Source organism: Anomaloglossus baeobatrachus, chromosome 1 (assembly GCF_048569485.1).
Source record: "Anomaloglossus baeobatrachus isolate aAnoBae1 chromosome 1, aAnoBae1.hap1, whole genome shotgun sequence".
Lineage (NCBI taxonomy): Eukaryota > Metazoa > Chordata > Amphibia > Anura > Aromobatidae > Anomaloglossus > Anomaloglossus baeobatrachus.
Window position 1 is genome coordinate 654,761,876 of NC_134353.1, and position 20,980 is coordinate 654,782,855.

The window sequence follows — 20,980 nt, forward strand, 5'->3', positions numbered from 1 at the left end:
ACTCTTGCCCAGAGTGTTACGCAAGATCAGATCCGATTGCAGCCGCGTCATACTCGTCGCTCCAGACTGGCCGAGGAGATCGTGGTATCCGGATCTGTGGCATCTCACGGTCGGTCGACCGTGGTCACTGCCAGACCGACCAGACTTACTGTCCCAAGGGCCGTTTTTCCATCAGAATTCTGCGGCCCTGAACCTGACTGTGTGGCCATTGAGTCCTGGATCCTAGCGTCCGCAGGATTATCTCAAGGAGTCGTAGCCACAATGAGACAAGCTAGGAAGTCAACGTCTGCTAAGATCTACCACAGAACGTGGAAGATTTTCTTATCCTGGTGCTCTGCACAGAGAGTATCCCCTTGGCCATTTGCATTGCCCACCTTTCTTTCCTTCCTGCAATCGGGGTTGGAAAAGGGCTTGTCGCTCAGCTCCCTTAAAGGGCAAGTCTCGGCACTATCTGTGTTTTTTCAGAAGCGTCTAGCACGTCTTCCTAAGGTGCGCACGTTCCTACAGGGGGTCTGTCATATTGTGCCCCCGTACAAGCGGCCGTTAGATCCATGGGATCTGAACAGAGTACTAGTTGCTCTGCAAAAGCCGCCCTTCGAGCCTCTAAAGGACGTTTCCTTTTCTCGCCTGTCACAGAAAGTGGCGTTTCTTGTTGCGATCACATCGCTTCGGCGAGTGTCTGAGCTGGCAGCTCTGTCATCCAAGGCTCCCTTCCTGGTGTTCCACCAGGACAAGGTAGTGCTGCGCCCCATTCCGGAGTTTCTCCCTAAGGTCGTATCCTCGTTTCATCTTAATCAGGATATATCCTTGCCTTCCTTTTGTCCTCAGCCGGTTCACCGGTATGAGAAAGACTTACGTTTGCTAGATCTGGTGAGAGCACTCAGAATCTATATTTCTCGCACGGCGCCTATCCGCCGTTCAGATGCACTTTTTGTCCTTGTCGCTGGCCAGCGCAAGGGGTCGCAGGCTTCTATAGCCACCCTGGCTCGATGGATCAAAGAACCAATTCTGGAAGCCTACCGTTCTGCTGGGCTTCCGGTTCCTTCAGGGCTGAAAGCCCACTCAACCAGAGCTGTGGGTGCGTCCTGGGCTTTGCGACACCAGGCTTCGGCTCAACAGGTGTGCCAGGCAGCTACCTGGTCGAGTCTGCACACTTTCACCAAACATTATCAGGTGCATACCTATGCTTCGGCGGATGCCAGCTTAGGTAGAAGAGTCCTGCAGGCGGCAGTGACATCCCCGTAGGGGAGGGCTGTTTTGCAGCTCTAACATGAGGTATCTCTTTACCCACCCAGGGACAGCTTTTGGACGTCCCAATCGTCTGGGTCTCCCAATAGAGCGCTGAAGAAGAAGGGAATTTTGTTACTTACCGTAAATTCCTTTTCTTCTAGCTCTTATTGGGAGACCCAGCACCCGCCCTGTTGTCCTTCGGGATTTTTTTGTTGTTTGCGGGTACACATGTTGTTCATGTTGAACGGTTTTTTCAGTTCTCCGACGTTATTCGGAGTTAATTTGTTTAAACCAGTTATTGGCTTCCTCCTTCTTGCTTTGGCACTAAAACTGGAGAACCCGTGATACCACGGGGGGGTATAGCCAGAAGGGGAGGGGCCTTGCACTTTTTAGTGTAGTGCTTTGTGTGGCCTCCGGAGGGCAGTAGCTATACCCAATCGTCTGGGTCTCCCAATAAGAGCTAGAAGAAAAGGAATTTACGGTAAGTAACAAAATTCCCTTCTTCTTTCTTTTGAGTGATCAAGCCAAACCTGCACAATCTGCCAGGGCATATCAAGGATGCTGCGAGCCGTGCGACGCAGGTAGCTGCCTAACCCAGCTGCTTGGTTTTCACGGACTACACCTCCTGCTCCGGGGGCTGCATCTCCATCAGCTAACCTCCGCTTCTTCTGCCGTTCTTTGCGCTGACGTGCCTGTATCTCCCACTTTTTCTTGTGATAACGCAACCAAAGAAGTCTCTCTTCCTACAAAGGATTAATGTAAAAACAATGAAGATATACAGGCTTGGAACCTAATGACTCCATATTAAAAAGACCAACTCACCTTTGTGGTTCCCAGTGGAGGTGGTGAACCCAAGACCTCTCTCCAAGACTGTGTAAGTGCTACATCTTGGGATTCACCCTGACTCTCCTCTGCTGTCAGAACACGTTTTCTCTTTGTGCTTATAGGAATGGCAGGTTGCAGACGTTTCTTTACTCCATAGTCCTCAATGTCTGCAGTTTGTGATGAATCCGACTGCTGCAGTTGAGCAGTGACCTAAAAAAATAAAAGACAAGATATAAACTATAGCAAGATACTATATTCTCAGGGTCTAAACCAAAGAGCCAAATATGGGGCCTAAGAAGCACAGGCTGTGCATCAATGATTTTGGTTCCTGAAGGAGTTTCAATACTCCGAAACGTGTAGAACAATAAATCACAATTTATCTTTAATTGATCGCCTTCTTATCCTATATGGCAGCGCGGAATAAACCTTTTCCTTCTTCCTTACGTACACTGATCCATCTACGGGGTCTGCAGCAGCCATTGTGGTCTTCCTTACCCTGATAGAGTAGTTGTGACTTACACAACTATCCCAGGTGAGTGATTCCCTGTAATCAGCTTATTCTGGTACCACCAGGATAAAACCCTATTTGTGCCTTTTCTTTTCCAGCTATTTTAATTAAGGGATTGATTATAATGAGGGCAATGTGAACTAGGAGCTGCACCTGAAGGGGCCCATGGCCAAAGTGCCCTACTTATAATCTTTTTACGCCATTGTAAGCTGGGCGCATCGATGGGAATAGGGAGGACATGTAATTATAATGAATGGGCAAAATGGTTAGAGAGAGGATATGTAATTGTAATGAATTGAGGGAGGAGAGAGGACATGGAATTGTAATGCATTAGGGGTGTGAGGGGGATGAAGAAGCAGAATGGCTGATTAATTTATATTCTATTGGTCTAAGAAGAAGTGGATAATTATCGACGATGGAGGTAGATTCTGGCTTAGCAATTTATATTTTGAATGGTGAGTTGCACAGTAGCAACTTATAGATTAATGGTGTGGTGCATATATGTATTTAGGGGTGCAGTTTGGGAGACTTTGTATCCGTCACCATGTAGTTGCAGCCTAAATTTAACAATATGGGCTGTGCGCTAATGGGAGTTTTCTAATTGGCCCCAGACAATATTTTAGTCTGAGATCCCCTGGTCTAAACAGTAACTTATTTTGTAGCAATTTCAAGTCTAGTAAAGAAAATGACCCAAGACTCCTGTAACGCATATGGAGTAAAGCTGTTATCTAGAACGTTCATAATAAACATTATTCTTCACTAGCACCTCAAGTTGGCCTCCATTTCTGGCACAGAAGCATACAAGTATGAAAAATTATAGATGACAGTCCTCTAGCAAAACTCAGAAATATTTCCCATTTAATAAAAACTCTTATACACATCTATACAAAGGGTCGAATTTGTTAAGTCACTGACAATTTGGCTCCTGCATGCATAGTAATAGAGGCTTAAATATGTGGATAGAGAAGTCTGGAGATAGTGGGAGTCTGGGATTACCCGAGCACCTCAAACAAAGGAATCTCGTCGTCTTAAGGCCCCTTTACACACTGAGACTTTCTAGCGACCCCACCAGCGATCCCAACCTGGCCGGGATCGCTGGAAAGTCTCTAAAAACAGTCGCTGGTGAGCTGTAAACAGGCAGATCTGACCAACGACGCAGCAGTGTTTAGAGACTTTCCAGCGATCCTGGACCTGCAGAACGACCTCGCTGGTAGGGAACGCTATAGCATGCCTACGGGCTGGGTTCTAAAAGTTGCTAACGATGTCGTTGTAACAGTGTTAAACACACCGATGCATGCTGCACAGCAGGAAACAAAGGACCAAAAAATGGACCTGAAAGATTTGTAGCGATCAGCGACCTCACAGCGGGGGCCAGGTCACTGATGCGTGTCACACACTGCAATGTCGCTGGGGAGGTCGCTATTACGTCACAAAACCGGTGACGCTACAGCGATGTCGCTAGCGATGTTGCAGTGTGTAAAGGGGCCTTTAGCCTGAACAGTCATAGCTTGGCTCTTTAACCCCTTCACCCCCGGCCACTAAAACACCCTAATGACCGGGCCATTTTTTGCAATTCTGACCAGTGTCACTTTGACAGGTTATAACTCTGGAACGCTTCAACGGATCCTGGCGATTCTGAGATTGTTTTTTCGTGACATATTGTACTTCATGTCAGTGGTAAATTTAGGCAGATATGTTTTGCGTTTATTTGTGAAAATTTAGGAAATTTGGCGAAAATTTTGAAAATTTCGCAAATTTCAAACTTTGAAAATTTATGCCCATAAATCTGAGAGATATGTCACACAAAATAGTTACTAAATAACATTTCCCACTTGTCTACTTTACATCAGCGCAATTTTCGAAACGAATTTTTTTTCCGTTAGGAAGTTAGAAGGGGTCAAAGGTCATCAGCAAATTCTCATTTTTCCAACAAAATTTACAAAATAATTTTTTTAGGGACCACATTACATTTGAGGTGACTGAGAGGCCTAGGTGACAGAAAATACCCAAAAGTGACCCCATTCTAAAAACTACACCCCTCACACTGCTCAAAACCACATCCAATAAGTTTATTAACCCTTTAGGTGCTTCACAGGAACCAAAGCAATGTGGAAGGAAAAAATGAAAATTTTACTTTTTAAACACAAAAATGTTACTTTAGCCATAAAATTTTCATTTTTACAAGGGAGAAAAGAGAAAGTGCACCCTACAATTTATTGTGCATGTTCTCCTGAGTACGCTGATACCCCATATGTGGTAAAAATCAATTGTTTGGGCGCACGGCAGAGCTCGGAAGGGAAGGAGCGCCATTTGAATTTTTGAACGCAAAATTAGCTGCACTCATTAGCGGACGCCATGTCGGGTTTGAAGACCCCCTGAGGTGCCTAAACAATAGAGCTCCCCCACAAGTGACCCCATTTTGGAAACTAGAGCCCTCAAATAATTTTTCTAGATGTTTGGTGAGCACTTTGAACCCCTGGGGGCTTCACAAAAGTTTATAGCGTTGAGCCGTGAAAAGAAAAAAAAAATTTTTTACCACAAAACGGTTGCTTCAACTAGGTAGCTTTTTTTTCACAAGGGTAACAGGAAAAAATGCACCATAAAATGTATTGTGCATTTTCTCCTGAGTACGCAGATACCTCATATGTGGTGGAAATCAAATGTTTGGACACACAGCAGTGCTCGGAAGGCAAGGAGCGCCATTTGAATTTTTGAGTGCAAAATTAGCTGCACCTGTTAGCGGACGCCATGTCGGGTTTGAAGACCCCCTGAGGTGCCTAAACAATGGAGCTCCCCCACAAGTGACCCCATTTTGGAAACTAGAGGCCTCAAATAATTTTTCTAGATGTTTGGTGAGCACTTTGAACCCCTGGGGGCTTCACAAAAGTTTATAGCGTTGAGCCGTGAAAAGAAAAAAAAATTTTTTTACCACAAAACGGTTGCTTCAACTAGGTAGCTTTTTTTTTCACAAGGGTAACAGGAAAAAATGCACCATAAAATGTATTGTGCATTTTCTCCTGAGTACGCAGATACCTCATATGTGGTGGAAATCAAATGTTTGGACACACAGCAGTGCTCGGAAGGCAAGGAGCGCCATTTGAATTTTTGAGTGCAAAATTAGCTGCACCTGTTAGCGGACGCCATGTCGGGTTTGAAGACCCCCTGAGGTGCCTAAACAATAGAGCTCCCCCACAAGTGACCCCATTTTGGAAACTAGAGCCCTCAAATAATTGTTCTAGATGTTTGGTGAGCACTTTGAACACCTGGGGGCTTCACAGAAGTTTATAGCGTTGAGCCGTGAAAAGAAAAAAATTTTTTTTTACCACAAAACGGTTGCTTCAACTAGGTAGCTTTTTTTTTCACAAGGCTATCAGGAAAAAATGCACCATAAAATGTATTGTGCATTTTCTCCTGAGTACGCAGATACCTCATATGTGGTGGAAAGTAATTGTTTGGGCGCATGGCGGGGCTCAGAAGAGAAGGAGCGCCATTTGACAGCAAAATTGGTTGGAATCATTAGCGGACGCCATGTCACGTTTGGAGACCCCCTATGGTGCCTAAACAGTGGAGCTCCCCCACAAGTGACACCATTTTGGAAACTGGAGCCCTCAAATAATTTTTCTAGATGTTTGGTGAGCACTTTGAACACCTGGGGGCTTCACAGAAGTTTATAGCGTTGAGCCGTGAAAAGAAAAAATTTTTTTTTTACCACAAAACGGTTGCTTCAACTAGGTAGCTTTTTTTTTCACAAGGGTAACAGGAAAAAATGCACCATAAAACGTATTGTGCAATTTCTCCTGAGTACGCAGATACCTCATATGTGGTGGAAAGTAATTGTTTGAGCGCATGGCGGGGCTCAGAAGAGAAGGAGCGCCATTTGACTTTTCAAACGCACAGACGCAGTGCACTGATCGGCCGCTGCAGGACGCACGGTCGGATGCGATAAAAAAAAGCGTTGGGGGTACGTAAAAAAAAAAAGTCACGCCAAAAATTGACCATGGATGCAGATACGTTATGTGCATCCCTGATCAGCGCTTGGCGGGACGCACGGACGGATGCGATACAAAAAGCGTCGCAAATACGGAAAAAAGTCACGCCAAAAATTGAGCAGGGATGCCGATCCGTTATCTGCATCCCTAATCAGCGCTCGGCGGGACGCACGGACGGATGCGATACAAAAAGCGTCGTGAATACGGAAAAAAGTCACGCCAAAAACTGACCACGGATGCAGATCCGTTATCTGCATCCCTGATCAGCGCTCGGCGGGACGCACGGACGGATGCGATACAAAAAGCGTCGTGAATACGGAAAAAAAAAAAAAGTCACGCCAAAAATTGAGCAGGGATGCCGATCCGTTATGTGCATCCCTGATCAGCGCTTGGCGGGACGCACGGACGGATGCGATACAAAAAGCGTCGGGGATACGGAAAAAAAAAAGTCACGCCAAAAATTGAGCAGGGATGCCAATCCGTTATCTGCATCCCTGATCAGCGCTTGGCGGGACGCACGGACGGATGCGATACAAAAAGCGTCGGGGATACGGAAAAAAAAAAGTCACGCCAAAAATTGAGCAGGGATGCCGATCCGTTATCTGCATTCCTGATCAGCGCTTGGCGGGACGCACGGACGGATGAGGTGTAAAAATGGACAGGGGATACGGAAAAAAAAAAAAAAAAGTTATACTCACAGTACCCAGAGGACTAGCAGGAGGATCACTGACCAGAAGAGCTGCAGAGGAACAGATGGCAGAGAGATGGACAGCTTTACAGGAGCAGCAGGCAGATCAGCAGAATGCCCAGGAAGGACCCAGCGATGGACACAGATGTGATCAGGCCGGTGAAGACAGGTAAGAGGACGTCGGGGGAGAGCAGAGGGGGAGAGGGGGGGGTGAGAGCAGAGGGGGGGGGGGGTGAGAGCAGAGGGGGGGTTGAGAGCAGAGGGGGAGGGGGGAGAGCAGAGGGGGAGAGCAGAGGGGGAGCTGCAGAAGCAGAATAGAAATAATGGGGGAGGCAGTCAGATCGCGGGGGGAGCGGATCGGGATGTCGGGGGGGGGGGGGGTGGTTGGGGGGAGCAGATCGCGGGGGGGGCACGGCAGGGGCTATCACGGCAGCGCGCAGGGGCACCACGGGAGCGCGCACAGGCTGCAAAGTGAGCACAGTACTCACTTTGCAGCAGCAGCGGTGACCTCAGCAGCAGCGGTGGTCGCAGATCGGGATGCCGGGGGGCAGATCGGGGCGTAGGGGGGCAGATCGGGGCGTAGGGGGGCAGATCGGGGGGGGCACGGGCAGGGGCCTTCACGGCAGCGCGCAGGGGCACCACGGGAGCGCGCACGGGCTGCAAAGTGAGCACAGTACTCACTTTGCAGCAGCAGCGGTGACCTCAGCAGCAGCGGTGGTCGCAGATCGGGATGCCGGGGGGCAGATCGGGGCGTAGGGGGGCAGATCGGGGCGTAGGGGGGCAGATCGGGGGGGGGACGGGCAGGGGCCTTCACGGGAGCGCGCAGGGGCCTTCACGGGAGCGCGCAGGGAGCGGAATACTTACCATTGGAGCAGGAGCGGCGGAGACATCAGAGGCGGCGGCGGCAGCAGCAGCGGTGGCGTGGTACCAAAAGTACCAGCCACTCCACGCTGCAGACATGTTGGGGGAGGGCTCACAGGCCAGCACAGGCCTGGGGAGGGCGGCCACCGGCAGATCAGACCGCCCCACTGCACACTGATTGGAGCGATTGCGCGTCATAGCACGATCGCTCCAATCAGTGCTGCAGGGGCTGGGGGCGGCATGTTTGAGGTCCACCTATGATATGCTGCTGCAGCTGCGGCATCTCATAGCTGGATCTCACAGGATCGCACTAATTCGGGCATTATTTTTGCCGAAATTAGTGCGATCGATGTGGTTGGCGGTTCAGATTTGAACAGCCAATCACATCGATCGTCGATAGGGGGTGGCGATGCTGCCCCCCCTGGGGTCAAGCAAAGGTCCCCTGCTGTAAGAAACAGCAGGGGACATCATTTGAAAGCCGTTGCTATGGCCACGGCAATCAAATGAAGTTTAGGCAGTAAAATTACGTCCCTGGTCGTTAAGTCACGTTAAAATAGGACGTAATTTTACTGCCCGCGGTCGTGAAGGGGTTAATTATATTCACAGACAAAATGGAGTTTTAGGCACATAGTTCACAGTATCACAAAGGCATCATCATTTTCCAATATTGAATATTTAGCCACAACATATCTGAATAGGAGTTTTAAAGGTATGACTATATCTGTATGAACGTGTTACTGTAATCAGGTGGATTTAGCAATGTATTGAAAAATTGGCACAAGTTAAGACTGTTTACTGAAATGGTCAGAGGATTCCCACTCACAAACCCTTTGTTATTTAATTTAACCCCTTTAATAGGTATTTTAGATTCTCTGTGCGGAGGCACTCCAGCATTTAAGCACTCAGATCATGGATCGGCAGGAAATCTCTGATCCACGCTTCGCTTTGCATTAACCTTTTGTGTCCTTACAAAAGCAACTTTACAACCAACTTGTTTCCTCTTAGCCACATTAGCAGAAATTCATCACATAAAGCCTGATGAATCCTAGAGTATTGGAGAAACTTCTGCTTACACACCACACGACATGCAATTATAAACAATTAACAGCAACACTAAAATAGGAAGAAAAGGAACAGTGCAGCCAGCAAATAACTAATTATTAATGAACGATATCCGGCCACATTGCTGATTGGTAGTCAAGCTTTTACCACTTAGAAGTATAGATTAGTTACACTTTCCAGTAAAATATAGGCCTCTTTCAGTACAGTGACCAATTTATCTGCTCATTTCATTTTATTTTTTGTTAGCTGTAGCCACAATATTGATTCTGTTGCATAGGCAAGTCAAACAGCGCCACCATCTGGACAAAAGAGAAATCATCCGAGGGTGAACGGAAAAGTGTGAAGAGTGTGATATAAGAACAGCCGTTCTAGAACTTAATAATATGCTCTGCCCTGATTATAAGCCAGGACCAAATACCCACTTGTTTTTTTCCCGCACTAGTGAAGAGCTCATTAATTCTTTTTTGCTTGTAGACGTCATTCTTCTCAAGCAACTTCTTATGGAGCCAATCTGGGTGTCTTACTCGGGGAACTGGATTCTTCACCTAAACACACACAAGCAATGAAGGGAATTTTGTTTACTTACCGTAAATTCCTTTTCTTCTAGCTCCAATTGGGAGACCCAGACAATTGGGTGTATAGCTTCTGCCTCCGGAGGCCACACAAAGTATTACACTTAAAAGTGTAAACCCTCCCCTCTGCCTATACACCCCCCGTGCATCACGGGCTCCTCAGTTTTGGTGCAAAAGCAGGAAGGAGGAAACATATAAATTGGTCTAAGGTAAATTCAATCCGAAGGATGTTCGGAGAACTGAAAACCATGAACCAGAACAGTTCAACATGAACAACATGTGTACACAAAAGAACAACAGCCCGAAGGGAACAGGGGCGGGTGCTGGGTCTCCCAATAGGAGCTAGAAGAAAAGGAATTTACGGTAAGTAAACAAAATTCCCTTCTTTGTCGCTCCATTGGGAGACCCAGACAATTGGGACGTCCAAAAGCAGTCCCTGGGTGGGTAAAAGAATACCTCGGTAATAGAACCGTAACACGGCCCTTTCCTACAGGTGGGCAATCGCCGCCTGAAGGACTCGCCTACCTAGGCTGGCATCTGCCGAAGCGTAGGTATGCACCTGATAGTGTTTCGTGAAAGTGTGCAGACTCGACCAGGTAGCCGCCTGACACACCTGCTGAGCCGTAGCCTGGTGCCGCAATGCCCAGGACGCACCCACGGCTCTGGTAGAATGGGCTTTCAGCCCTGACGGAACCGGAAGCCCAGAAGAACGGTAGGCTTCAAGAATTGGTTCCTTGATCCACCGAGCCAAGGTTGACTTGGAAGCCTGCAACCCTTTACGCTGGCCAGCGACAAGGACAAAGAGCGCATCCGAGCGGCGCAGGGGCGCCGTACGGGAAATGTAGAGTCTGAGTGCTCTCACAAGATCTAACAAGTGCAAATCCTTTTCACATTGGTGAACTGGATGAGGGCAAAAAGAAGGTAAGGAGATATCCTGATTGAGATGAAAAGGGGATACCACCTTAGGGAGAAAATCCGGAACCGGACGCAGAACCACCTTGTCCTGGTGAAACACCAGGAAGGGGGCCTTGCATGACAGTGCAGCTAGCTCAGACACTCTCCGAAGTGACGTGACTGCCACTAGGAAGACCACCTTTTGCGAGAGACGTGATAGAGAAATATCTCTCATTGGCTCGAAAGGTGGTTTCTGAAAAGCCGTTAGCACCCTGTTCAGATCCCAGGGTTCTAGCGGACGCTTGTAAGGAGGGACTATGTGGCAAACCCCCTGCAGGAACGTGCGTACCTGCGGGAGCCTGGCTAGACGCTTTTGAAAAAACACAGGGAGCGCCGAGACTTGTCCCTTAAGAGAGCCGAGAGACAAACCCTTTTCCATTCCTGATTGAAGGAATGACAGAAAAGTGGGCAAGGCAAATGGCCAGGGAGTAAAACCCTGAACAGAGCACCAGGATAAGAAGATCCTCCACGTCCTGTGGTAGATCTTGGCTGAAGTTGGTTTCCTGGCCTGTCTCATAGTGGCAATGACCTCTTGAGATAACCCTGAAGCCGCTAGGATCCAGGACTCAATGGCCACACAGTCAGGTTGAGGGCCACAGAATTCAGATGGAAAAATGGCCCTTGAGACAGCAAGTCTGGTCGGTCTGGTAGTGCCCACGGTTGTCCCACCGTGAGATGCCACAGATCCGGGTACCACGACCTCCTCGGCCAGTCTGGAGCGACGAGGATGGCGCGGCGGCAGTCGGACCTGATCTTGCGTAACACTCTGGGCAGCATTGCCAGAGGAGGAAACACATAAGGCAGTCGAACCTGCGACCAATCCTGAAGTAATGCGTCCGCCGCCAGAGCTCTGTGATCTTGAGACCGTGCCATGAATGCCGGGACTTTGTCGTTGTGCCGAGACGCCATGAGATCGACGTCCGGCGTTCCCCAGCGGCAACAGATCTCTTGAAACACGTCCGGGTGAAGAGACCATTCCCCTGCGTCCATGCCCTGGCGACTGAGAAAGTCTGCTTCCCAGTTTTCTACGCCCGGGATGTGAACTGCGGAGATGGTGGAGGCTGTGGCTTCCACCCACAGCAGAATCCGCCGAACTTCCTGGAAGGCTTGCCGACTGCGTGTGCCGCCTTGGTGATTGATATATGCCACCGCCGTGGCGTTGTCCGACTGAATTCGGATCTGCCTGCCTTCCAGCCACGGCTGGAACGCCTTTAGGGCTAGATACACTGCCCTTATCTCCAGAACATTGATCTGAAGAGAGGACTCTGGCTGAGTCCAGGTACCCTGGGCCCTGTGGTGGAGAAAGACCGCTCCCCACCCTGACAGACTCGCGTCTGTCGTGACCACAGCCCAGGATGGGGGCAGGAATGATTTCCCCTTCGGCAGAGAAGTGGGAAGAAGCCACCACTGAAGGGAGGCCTTGGCTGCCCGAGAGAGGGAGACGTTCCTGTCGAGGTACGTCGACTTCCTGTCCCATTTGCGGAGAATGTCCCATTGAAGTGGACGCAGATGAAACTGCGCAAAAGGAACTGCCTCCATTGCTGCCACCATCTTCCCTAGGAAGTGCATGAGGCGCCTCAAGGGGTGCAACTGGGCTCGAAGGAGAGATTGCACCCCTGTTTGTAGTGAACGCTGTTTGTCCAGTGGAAGCTTCACTATCGCTGAGAGAGTATGAAACTCCATGCCAAGATATGTCAGTGATTGGGCCGGTGACAATTTTGACTTTGGGAAATTGATGATCCACCCGAATCTCTGGAGAGTCTCCAGAGCCATGTTCAGGCTGTGTTGGCATGCCGCCCGAGAGGGGGCCTTGACAAGCAGATCGTCTAAGTAAGGGATCACCGAGTGTCCCTGAGAGTGTAGGACTGCTACCACTGTTGCCATGACCTTGGTGAAGACCCGTGGGGCTGTCGCCAGGCCGAAAGGCAGTGCCACGAACTGAAGGTGTTCGTCCCCGATGGCGAAGCGCAGGAAGCGCTGATGCTCTGGTGCAATCGGCACGTGGAGATAAGCATCTCTGATGTCGATTGATGCTAGGAAGTCTCCTTGGGACATTGAGGCGATGACGGAGCGGAGAGATTCCATCCGGAACCGCCTGGTTTTCACGTGTCTGTTGAGCAGTTTTAGGTCCAGAACGGGACGGAAAGATCCGTCCTTTTTTGGCACCACAAACAAGTTGGAGTAAAAACCGTGACCCCATTGCTGAAGGGGAACAGGGATCACCACTCCTTCTGCCTTCAGAGTGCTCACCGCCTGAAGAAGAGCATCGGCTCGCTCGGGGGGCGGAGATGTTCTGAAGAAACGAGTCGGGGGACGAGAGCTGAACTCTATCCTGTAACCGTGAGACAGAATGTCTCTCACCCATCGGTCTTGGACATGTGGCAACCAGGCGTCGCAAAAGCGGGAGAGCCTGCCACCGACCGAGGATGCGGTTTGGGGAGGCCGAAAGTCATGAGGAGAGGCCGCTTTAGGAGCGGTTCCTCCGGCGGTCTTCTTAGGACGTGACTTAGACCGCCATGAATCGGAGTTCCTCTGACCCTTCTGTGGCCTGTTGGACGAGGAGAATTGAGATCTGGCTGAGGGCCGAAAGGACCGAAGCCTCGATTGTACCTTCCTTTGTGGAGGTCTGTTTGGTTTGGACTGGGGTAAGGACGAGTCCTTTCCCTTGGATTGTTTAATGATTTCATCCAATCGCTCGCCAAACAGGCGGTCGCCAGAAAATGGCAACCCGGTTAAGAACTTTTTGGAAGCAGCGTCTGCCTTCCATTCACGTAGCCACATGGCCCTGCGGACTGCCACCGAATTGGCGGATGCTACCGCCGTACGGCTCGCAGAGTCCAGGACAGCATTCATAGCGTAGGACGCAAACGCCGACGCCTGAGAGGTTAAGGACACTACTTGCGGAGTAGAGGCACGTGTGACTGCATTAATCTCAGACTGACAAGCTGAGATAGCTTGGAGTGCCCATACGGCTGCGAATGCCGGAGCAAAGGACGCGCCAATAGCTTCATAGATGGATTTCATCAGGAGCTCTATCTGCCTGTCAGTGGCATCCTTGAGTGATGCACCATCTGCCACTGCAACTATGGATCTAGCCGCCAGTCTAGAGACTGGAGGATCCACCTTGGGACACTGAGCCCAACCCTTGACTACGTCAGGGGGGAAGGGATAACGAGTGTCATTAAGACGCTTAGTAAAGCGCTTATCTGGAAAGGCTCGGTGTTTCTGGACTCTATCTCTGAAGTCGGAGTGATCAAGAAACCCACTCCGTGGACGTTTGGGGAACCTAAAATGGAATTTCACCTGTTGAGAAGCTGACTCCTCAATCGGAGGAGCTGGAGGAGAAAGATCCAACACCTGATTGATGGACGCTATAAGGTCGTTTACTATGGCGTCCCCTTCAGGTGTATCAAGGTTGAGAGCGGTGTCAGGATCAGAGCCCTGATCTGCCACCTCCGCTTCATCCTCCAGAGAGTCCTCATGCTGAGACCCTGAGCAGTGTGATGAAGTCGAGGGAATTTCCCAGCGAGCCCGCTTAGTCGGTCTGGGACTGCGGTCCGTGTCAGAGTCCTCACCGTGGGACCTATGAGTCGCCCCAGGAGCACTTTGCTGCTCCAACCGAGGGGGGCCTGGGGTCAATGATTCAACTGTCCCCGGGGCCAGTGTTACCGGTCTGGACTGCAAAGCTTCCAGTATTTTAGCAGACCATTTATCCATAGACTCAGACAGTTTGTCAGCAAATACTGCAAACTCTGTCCCTGTCACCTGGACAGTGGCAGCAGGTAGTTCCACCTGGGCCGGGGGTCCCACCAGTGTCAGAGGCTCCGGCTGAGTGAGTGTCACAGGGGCCGAACATTGCACACAATGAGGGTAGGTGGAACCTGCAGGTAGCATAGCCGCACATGAGGTACAGGTTGCAAAGTAAGCCTGTGCCTTGGCACCCTTGCTTTTTGCGGACGACATGCTGTTGTCTCCCCTTAGAGCAATCAGTGAGGGTATATAGCCAAAAGCAAATTGCAGCCGTATAGAGTAAATGTATACAACATAAGTATATAAATATACACTTCGGCACCCAGGGGGCCAGCACCTAGTAACAGGTGCGGCTTACCGACCGCCTGCAGCGGTTGTGTGACCACCAGATTCCCTGCCCTGGCCTCCCAGAGCTGTGGAGCTCGGTGTTGTCTCCCCTCTGAAATTCTCTAGCGTCTGAAGTGCTGACAAGAATGGCTGCCAGTGTTCTGAGAGGAGGAGGGGGCCGTGGGCGTGCCTCAGAAAGTGCGGGAATCTGGTGCCCCACGGTGCTCAGTGAGGGGGGAGGAGGATACAAAGTATGCTCCAGCCCTCAGCGCTGACGTCCAGTGCAGCGTCCCGCCCTTACCCCTGACTGGCAGGCCCGGGGGCGGGAGTATGCGGTACTAGGCCGCAAAAGCCGGGGACTATAGTTATAAGCGCGGCCGGCAAACAAGCGCGGTCAGCGCGGTAGTCCCGGCGCACTAACACACCCAGCAGCTGCTGCAGCGTTCATAACACAGGCGCTCTATGCGCCGTCCCCAAGGGGACACAGAGTACCTCAGAGTAGCAGGGCCCTGTCCCTGATGATACCCGGCTCCTGTCCAGCAGATTGGGTACCTCAACCTTAACAGCACCGCCGACCAGAGTGGGGTGAGAAGGGAGCATGCTGGGGGCCCTGTTATGGGCCCTCTTTTCTTCCATCCGATATAGTCAGCAGCTGCTGCTGACTAAATTGTGGAGCTTGCGTGCATGTGTGCCTCCTTCGCACAAAGCATAAAAACTGAGGAGCCCGTGATGCACGGGGGGGTGTATAGGCAGAGGGGAGGGGCTTACACTTTTAAGTGTAATACTTTGTGTGGCCTCCGGAGGCAGAAGCTATACACCCAATTGTCTGGGTCTCCCAATGGAGCGACAAAGAAATTGTTAAATTATAAGAACATACTCAGAGCTACATAACCTGAACCACGACAAATATCAGGAGTCAGGTTGTATTGTATTTAGCTCAGAGGTGTCACCCGAGTTATGTTCAGGACATAGTGCACTTTGCTCTTTCCGCAGGGTTTAATGCCATTTTCATACCTGCTGTAATGCTGCTGGAATTGTAATGATTTTTTGAATTGCACTACCCAGACGCTCTATGTAGTAATCCCAGTCTAGAATCTGAAAAAACGAAAAAGGAAAAACACCACAATATGTAATTCAAGAGGGATTTAAAAAAAAAACAGAAAAAAACAAAACACTAAACTGCAGCAAGACATAAAAAAAAAAAAAAAAAAATACACTGGTAACTAACCGAGCGTATATCCAAATCCTGTAGAGATGGGTTTTTCAGCCATTTGCGTAGATAGTGTCTCTTCACTCCTAACTCTGCCTGGAATATTGCCAGAGGAATAGCTCTAAAGTGAAACAGAAAAATGGAATCAGGAAAAACAAAAAATGGGTCACAGGCACAGTCTTAAGCCTGCTTTACACCTTACAATTAAGCATACGATATTGTATGCGATGTGACACGCCCCCATCATATGTGCGACACGTTCAATTTGTTGACAGTGTTGCACAAACGATTAATTGCCATCACACGTACTTACCTTCCATACGACCTTGCTGTGGGCAGCGAACATCCACTTCCTGGAGTGGGAGGGACGTTCGGCGTAACAGCGACGTCACAATGCGGCCGGCCAATTGAAGCGGAGGGGCGGAGATGAGCGGGACGTAAACATCCCTCCCACGTCCTTCCTTCCGCATTACCGGCGGGAGCCGCGGGACAGATCTGTTCATCGTGATCGGGGTGTCACACACTGCAATGTGTGCTGCCTCGGGAACATTGAACAACCCGACGTGCAATTTTTAGCAAATGAACGACGTGTATGCGATGAACGGTTTTACGCACAATCGCAATTGCATGTAGCTGTCACACGCTACAACACCACTAACGATGCCGGATGTGCGTCACTTACGATGTGACCCCGCCGACACATCGTTAGATATGTTGTAGCGTGTAAAGCCCGCTTTACATTTAGTACTATACGATCCACTTTTTAGCAAGCAGGAAAAAAATCTTGCTAAAAAAGTGTGCTCTTATAATCCAGAGATGAAGTCTTTTGATCAAGAAACATGCCAACATAACGTCTACCCATTCACAGAGAACTACTCTCTCCTCCTGTCCAACACTGATCTACCTGACCGATGCAGAACAGGAGCAAAGGCTGGACCTGCATGGATGCTGCATGTCCGAAATAGCTGAACCCAGGGCCTTTTAGGTCATGTGATGCCTGGAAAGAACGGCAAAATGGATCCCAGTGATTCTGAGAAAGTTTTTTTTTTTGTGGCATATTGTACTTCATGTTTGTGATAGATTTAGGATACTTTTATTTGAGTTTATGAAAATGTAGCGCCCCTGAAACCATCAGGTTGCTACAAGGTTCTGCATCCCCACAAGGATGGAGGGCCTACCCCCTTAGGACCCAGAACCCCCAGAGCCGGTACCAACAAAAAGCAAGGTAATCCCAGTTTTCTCCAACAATCCCCCTTACAACGGTACCCAGCTAGGGTGGGACCAATGGATGGCCGCCTAGAGGCGGAGCCAATCTAGTCCACTAGTTGATCAGGTGGGAGGACTGTGGAGAGTTAGAACACAGGAAGACTGTAGAGAGTTGAGAGGAGACAGAGGAAGTGAACAGAGAGCAGTCGGAGAGAGTTGACAGAGGTCTGACGCGGGTTAACGGTGACCTGGTACCCAGGAAAAGTGGTTGTCGGTGGAGTACTCCCGAAATTACGCACCGACGGGGTACAGGACCCTAGGACAGGAAAGAGCTCCAGGCCGACCTGTTAACTGCACAGCAAGGGGACCATCAAGGACCTTGCTGACCCTAAATAATCCAAAGACTCAGTAGCAACGGGAGAACCGGAGACAGAACCAGAGACTCCAACCCCACAGGGTTCACGCTACCGTCAGGTGGACAGAAGTGGACAAACCACATAACGGGGACCCCCAGTTATTCCATACCACGGGGACCCACTTACCTGAGACTGGTGCAGGGGAAGAAGGTACCAGAGAACCAAACTGTCACTGGGACGAAGGGGACCTGTAGGCGAAACCAGCTGGCCTCGGGCAACCAGTCAACATCTACCAGCAGTGAGTAAACAAGTTGCACTGAACACCTGTGTGGACTACCTTCTTCCGACGCCCACTGCACCATACACCCTCTGGGGAAAAACCCTACTTGTGGAAGGTCTATCATTCTAGCTGCCAATACCACCAGCCCCAGTAGAGACATTCTGCAGCGGCAGCTCCCTACACTTAGCCGCAACACAGCAAGTGGCGTCACATGTGAACATTATCTTATTCTCCCCTGTAAATATCCCCATTACAAAAAGAGTCCAGGGCACGGAATCGGGTAACAGCCACCACCGTGACTTCCCCAAAACCTGTACTGCCCGGAACCAAGTACCCAATATCCCTGGGTGCTACAAAAATATTGAAAATCTTGTGAAAATTCTGAAACTTTTGCAATTTTCAAACTTTTGTCACACAAAATAGTTAAATAAAATTTACCATATGTCTACTATGAATAAAGTTTTGAACAATTTTTTTGTTAAGTTTAAAAGTTTATTAGTAATTTCTCAACAAAAATTTTTTTAAGGGACCACATTCACCATTTGAAGTGACTTTGAGAGGCCTATGTGACAGAAAATACCCAAAAGTGACACCATTCTAAAAACTGTACCTCTCAAAATAAAATTCAAGAAGTTTATTATTCCTTCAGGTGCTTTACAGGAATTAAAGCAATGTGGAAGGAAAAAAATGAAAAATTTACTTTCTCACAAAAATGTTACTTTAGCCTCAAATTTTGCATTTTCACAAGTATAACCGAAGTAAATGCACCATACAATTTGTTGTGCAATTTCTCCTGAGTCGGCAGACACCCCATACAAGGTAGGAAACTACTGTTTGGGTGTATGGCAGGACTCGGAAGAGATGAAGCAACATTTGACTTTTGGAATGCAAAATTGTCTGGAATCGTTAAAGAATTAATCTAGAGGTGTAGTTAGCACCTTGAACCCTCAAGCTGCATCACAGAATTTTATAATGCTGAACTGTGAAAATAAAAATAAAAAAAACCCAAAAAAATCCCACGAAAAAATGCTGCTTCAGCCCCAAATGTTTTACTTTCACAAGACTAACAGGAGAAATTGCAGAACAAAGTTTACAGTGCATTTCCTCCTAAGCACGCAGCTACCCCTATGTGTGGTGGAAAACTACTGTTTGGATGCACGTCACAGCTTAGAATGGAAGGAGCGCTATTTGAGTTTTGGAGTGCCATTTTGGCTGGAATAGACTGGGGACACCATGTCACATTTGAAGTGCCTCTGACATGCAAAACCAGCAGAAACCCACACAAGTGACCCCATTTTGAAAACTACACCTCTCAAAGAATTTATCTAAGAGATTAGCAAGCTCTTTATTTTTTTTTAACCATAAGGCGATAAACAGAATTGTATAACATTGGGCTGAGTAAACAAAAATTACCTTTTTTTTTGTCCCAAGTTTTTAAAATGGTAACGGGACAGATTGAACAATACAATTTGTGATGCAATTTCTCACGAGTACGTCAATAGCTCAGAAGGGAAGGAGTGCCATATTATAGTGCAGAGTTTGCTTGCTAGAATGGTAGCCACAATGGTAGAGCCCCTGAAGTGCAAGAACAGCAGAACCCTTCCATAAGTGACCTCATCTTACAGGCTACACCTTTCAATGAATTGATTTAAGGGTGCAGTGATCATATTGATACCAGGTGTGTCACAAAATTTTATTTAAAAAAAGAGAATTTTGTTTACTTACCGTAAATTCTTTTTCTTATAGTTCCGACATGGGAGACCCAGACCATGGTGTATAGCTTCTGCCTCCGGAGGACACACAAAGTACTACACTCAAACGTGTAGCTCCTCCCTCCGGGCTATATACACCCCCTGGATGACAATCTAACCAGTTCAGTGCAAAAGCTGAAGGAGGACATCCACCCATAAGTAGAGACAGAGTAAAAGTCGGAAAAACCGGAACCTCTGTCTACAACAACAGCCGGTGAAACACACGGAACAAGAACTGCCAACAGGCAACAGGGAGGGTGCTGGGTCTCCCATGTCGGAACTATAAGAAAAAGAATTTACGGTAAGTAAACAAAAAAGAGAATTTTGTTTACTTACCGTAAATTCTTTTTCTTATAGTTCCGTCATGGGAGACCCAGACCATGGGGTGTATAGCTACTGCCCCCGGAGGACACACAAAGTTACTACACTCAAAACGTGTAGCTCCTCCCTCCTAGCATATACACCCCCTGCTAGCCAGTCCTAGCCAGTTTAGTGCAAAAGCTGAAGGAGGACATCCACCCACAAGAAGAGAGAGTAAAATCCGGAAGAGCCGGAACCTCTGTCTACAACAATAACAGCCGGTGAAGACACACGGAACAAGAAACCTGCCAACAGGCAATAGGGAGGGTGCTGGGTCTCCCATGACGGAACTATAAGAAAAAGAATTTACGGTAAGTAAACAAAATTCTCTTTTTCTTTATCGTTCCTATGGGAGACCCAGACCATGGGACGTTCAAAAGCAGTCCATGGGTGGGAATAAACAGACAACTGAGAAGCAGGCAAACCTAACTTCACAAATGGGCGACAGACGCCGGAAAGATGCGTCTGCCCAAGCCCGCGTCTGCCAAAGCATGAGCATGCCTTGGGTAGTGCTTCGAAAAAGAATGCAGACTAATTCGAGCTGCAGTCTGACAGACCTACTGAGCCGTAACCTGGTGCCTGAAAGCCCAAAAAGGCGCCGACAGGTCTGATCAAATGTGCTCTGATCCCCGGCGGGGAAGGCACTTGAGTACACTTGTAGGTCTCCGAAATGGCCGACCTAAGCCAACGAACCAGGGTCGGCTTAGATGCCGAGAGACCGCTACGCTGACTAGCAGTCAGCACCAGAGAGAGGTGCACCGTCTAATAACGGCGGTGCGAGACACATAGATCCGGAGCACCCGCACCAGATCCAGGATATGCAACGCTTCCTCAAGCGATGAACAGGAGCCGGACAAAAGGAAGGCAGGAAAATTGCCCCGGATAAGGTGGAAGCAGTAACCACCTTAGGGAAAAAAGTCCGGAGTCGGACGGAGACCACCTTGTCTTGATGCAAAAGACCAAAAAAAGGGGGTGACTCCGAGAGAGTGCAGCCAGAACTCTCTGGCGGGAAAATATAGCCACTAGAAAGACTACTTTCTGTGAAAGATGA

General features: G+C 48.9%; 1 protein-coding gene across 1 annotated transcript in view; it reads right to left on the reverse strand.

Annotated features, from left to right (window-relative positions):
- The window catches only part of POLE (DNA polymerase epsilon, catalytic subunit), a 239,812-nt gene that overhangs the window by 78,184 nt on the left and 140,648 nt on the right, over positions 1 to 20,980 (reverse strand). Inside the window, exons 27-31 of the mRNA XM_075319950.1 lie at positions 15,995 to 16,097; positions 15,781 to 15,861; positions 9,586 to 9,708; positions 2,053 to 2,265; positions 1,761 to 1,973 (exon numbers count right to left, since the gene is read on the reverse strand). Of these exons, the coding sequence (XP_075176065.1) occupies positions 1,761 to 1,973; positions 2,053 to 2,265; positions 9,586 to 9,708; positions 15,781 to 15,861; positions 15,995 to 16,097 (733 nt within the window). The remainder of the gene's footprint in view (positions 1 to 1,760; positions 1,974 to 2,052; positions 2,266 to 9,585; positions 9,709 to 15,780; positions 15,862 to 15,994; positions 16,098 to 20,980) is intronic.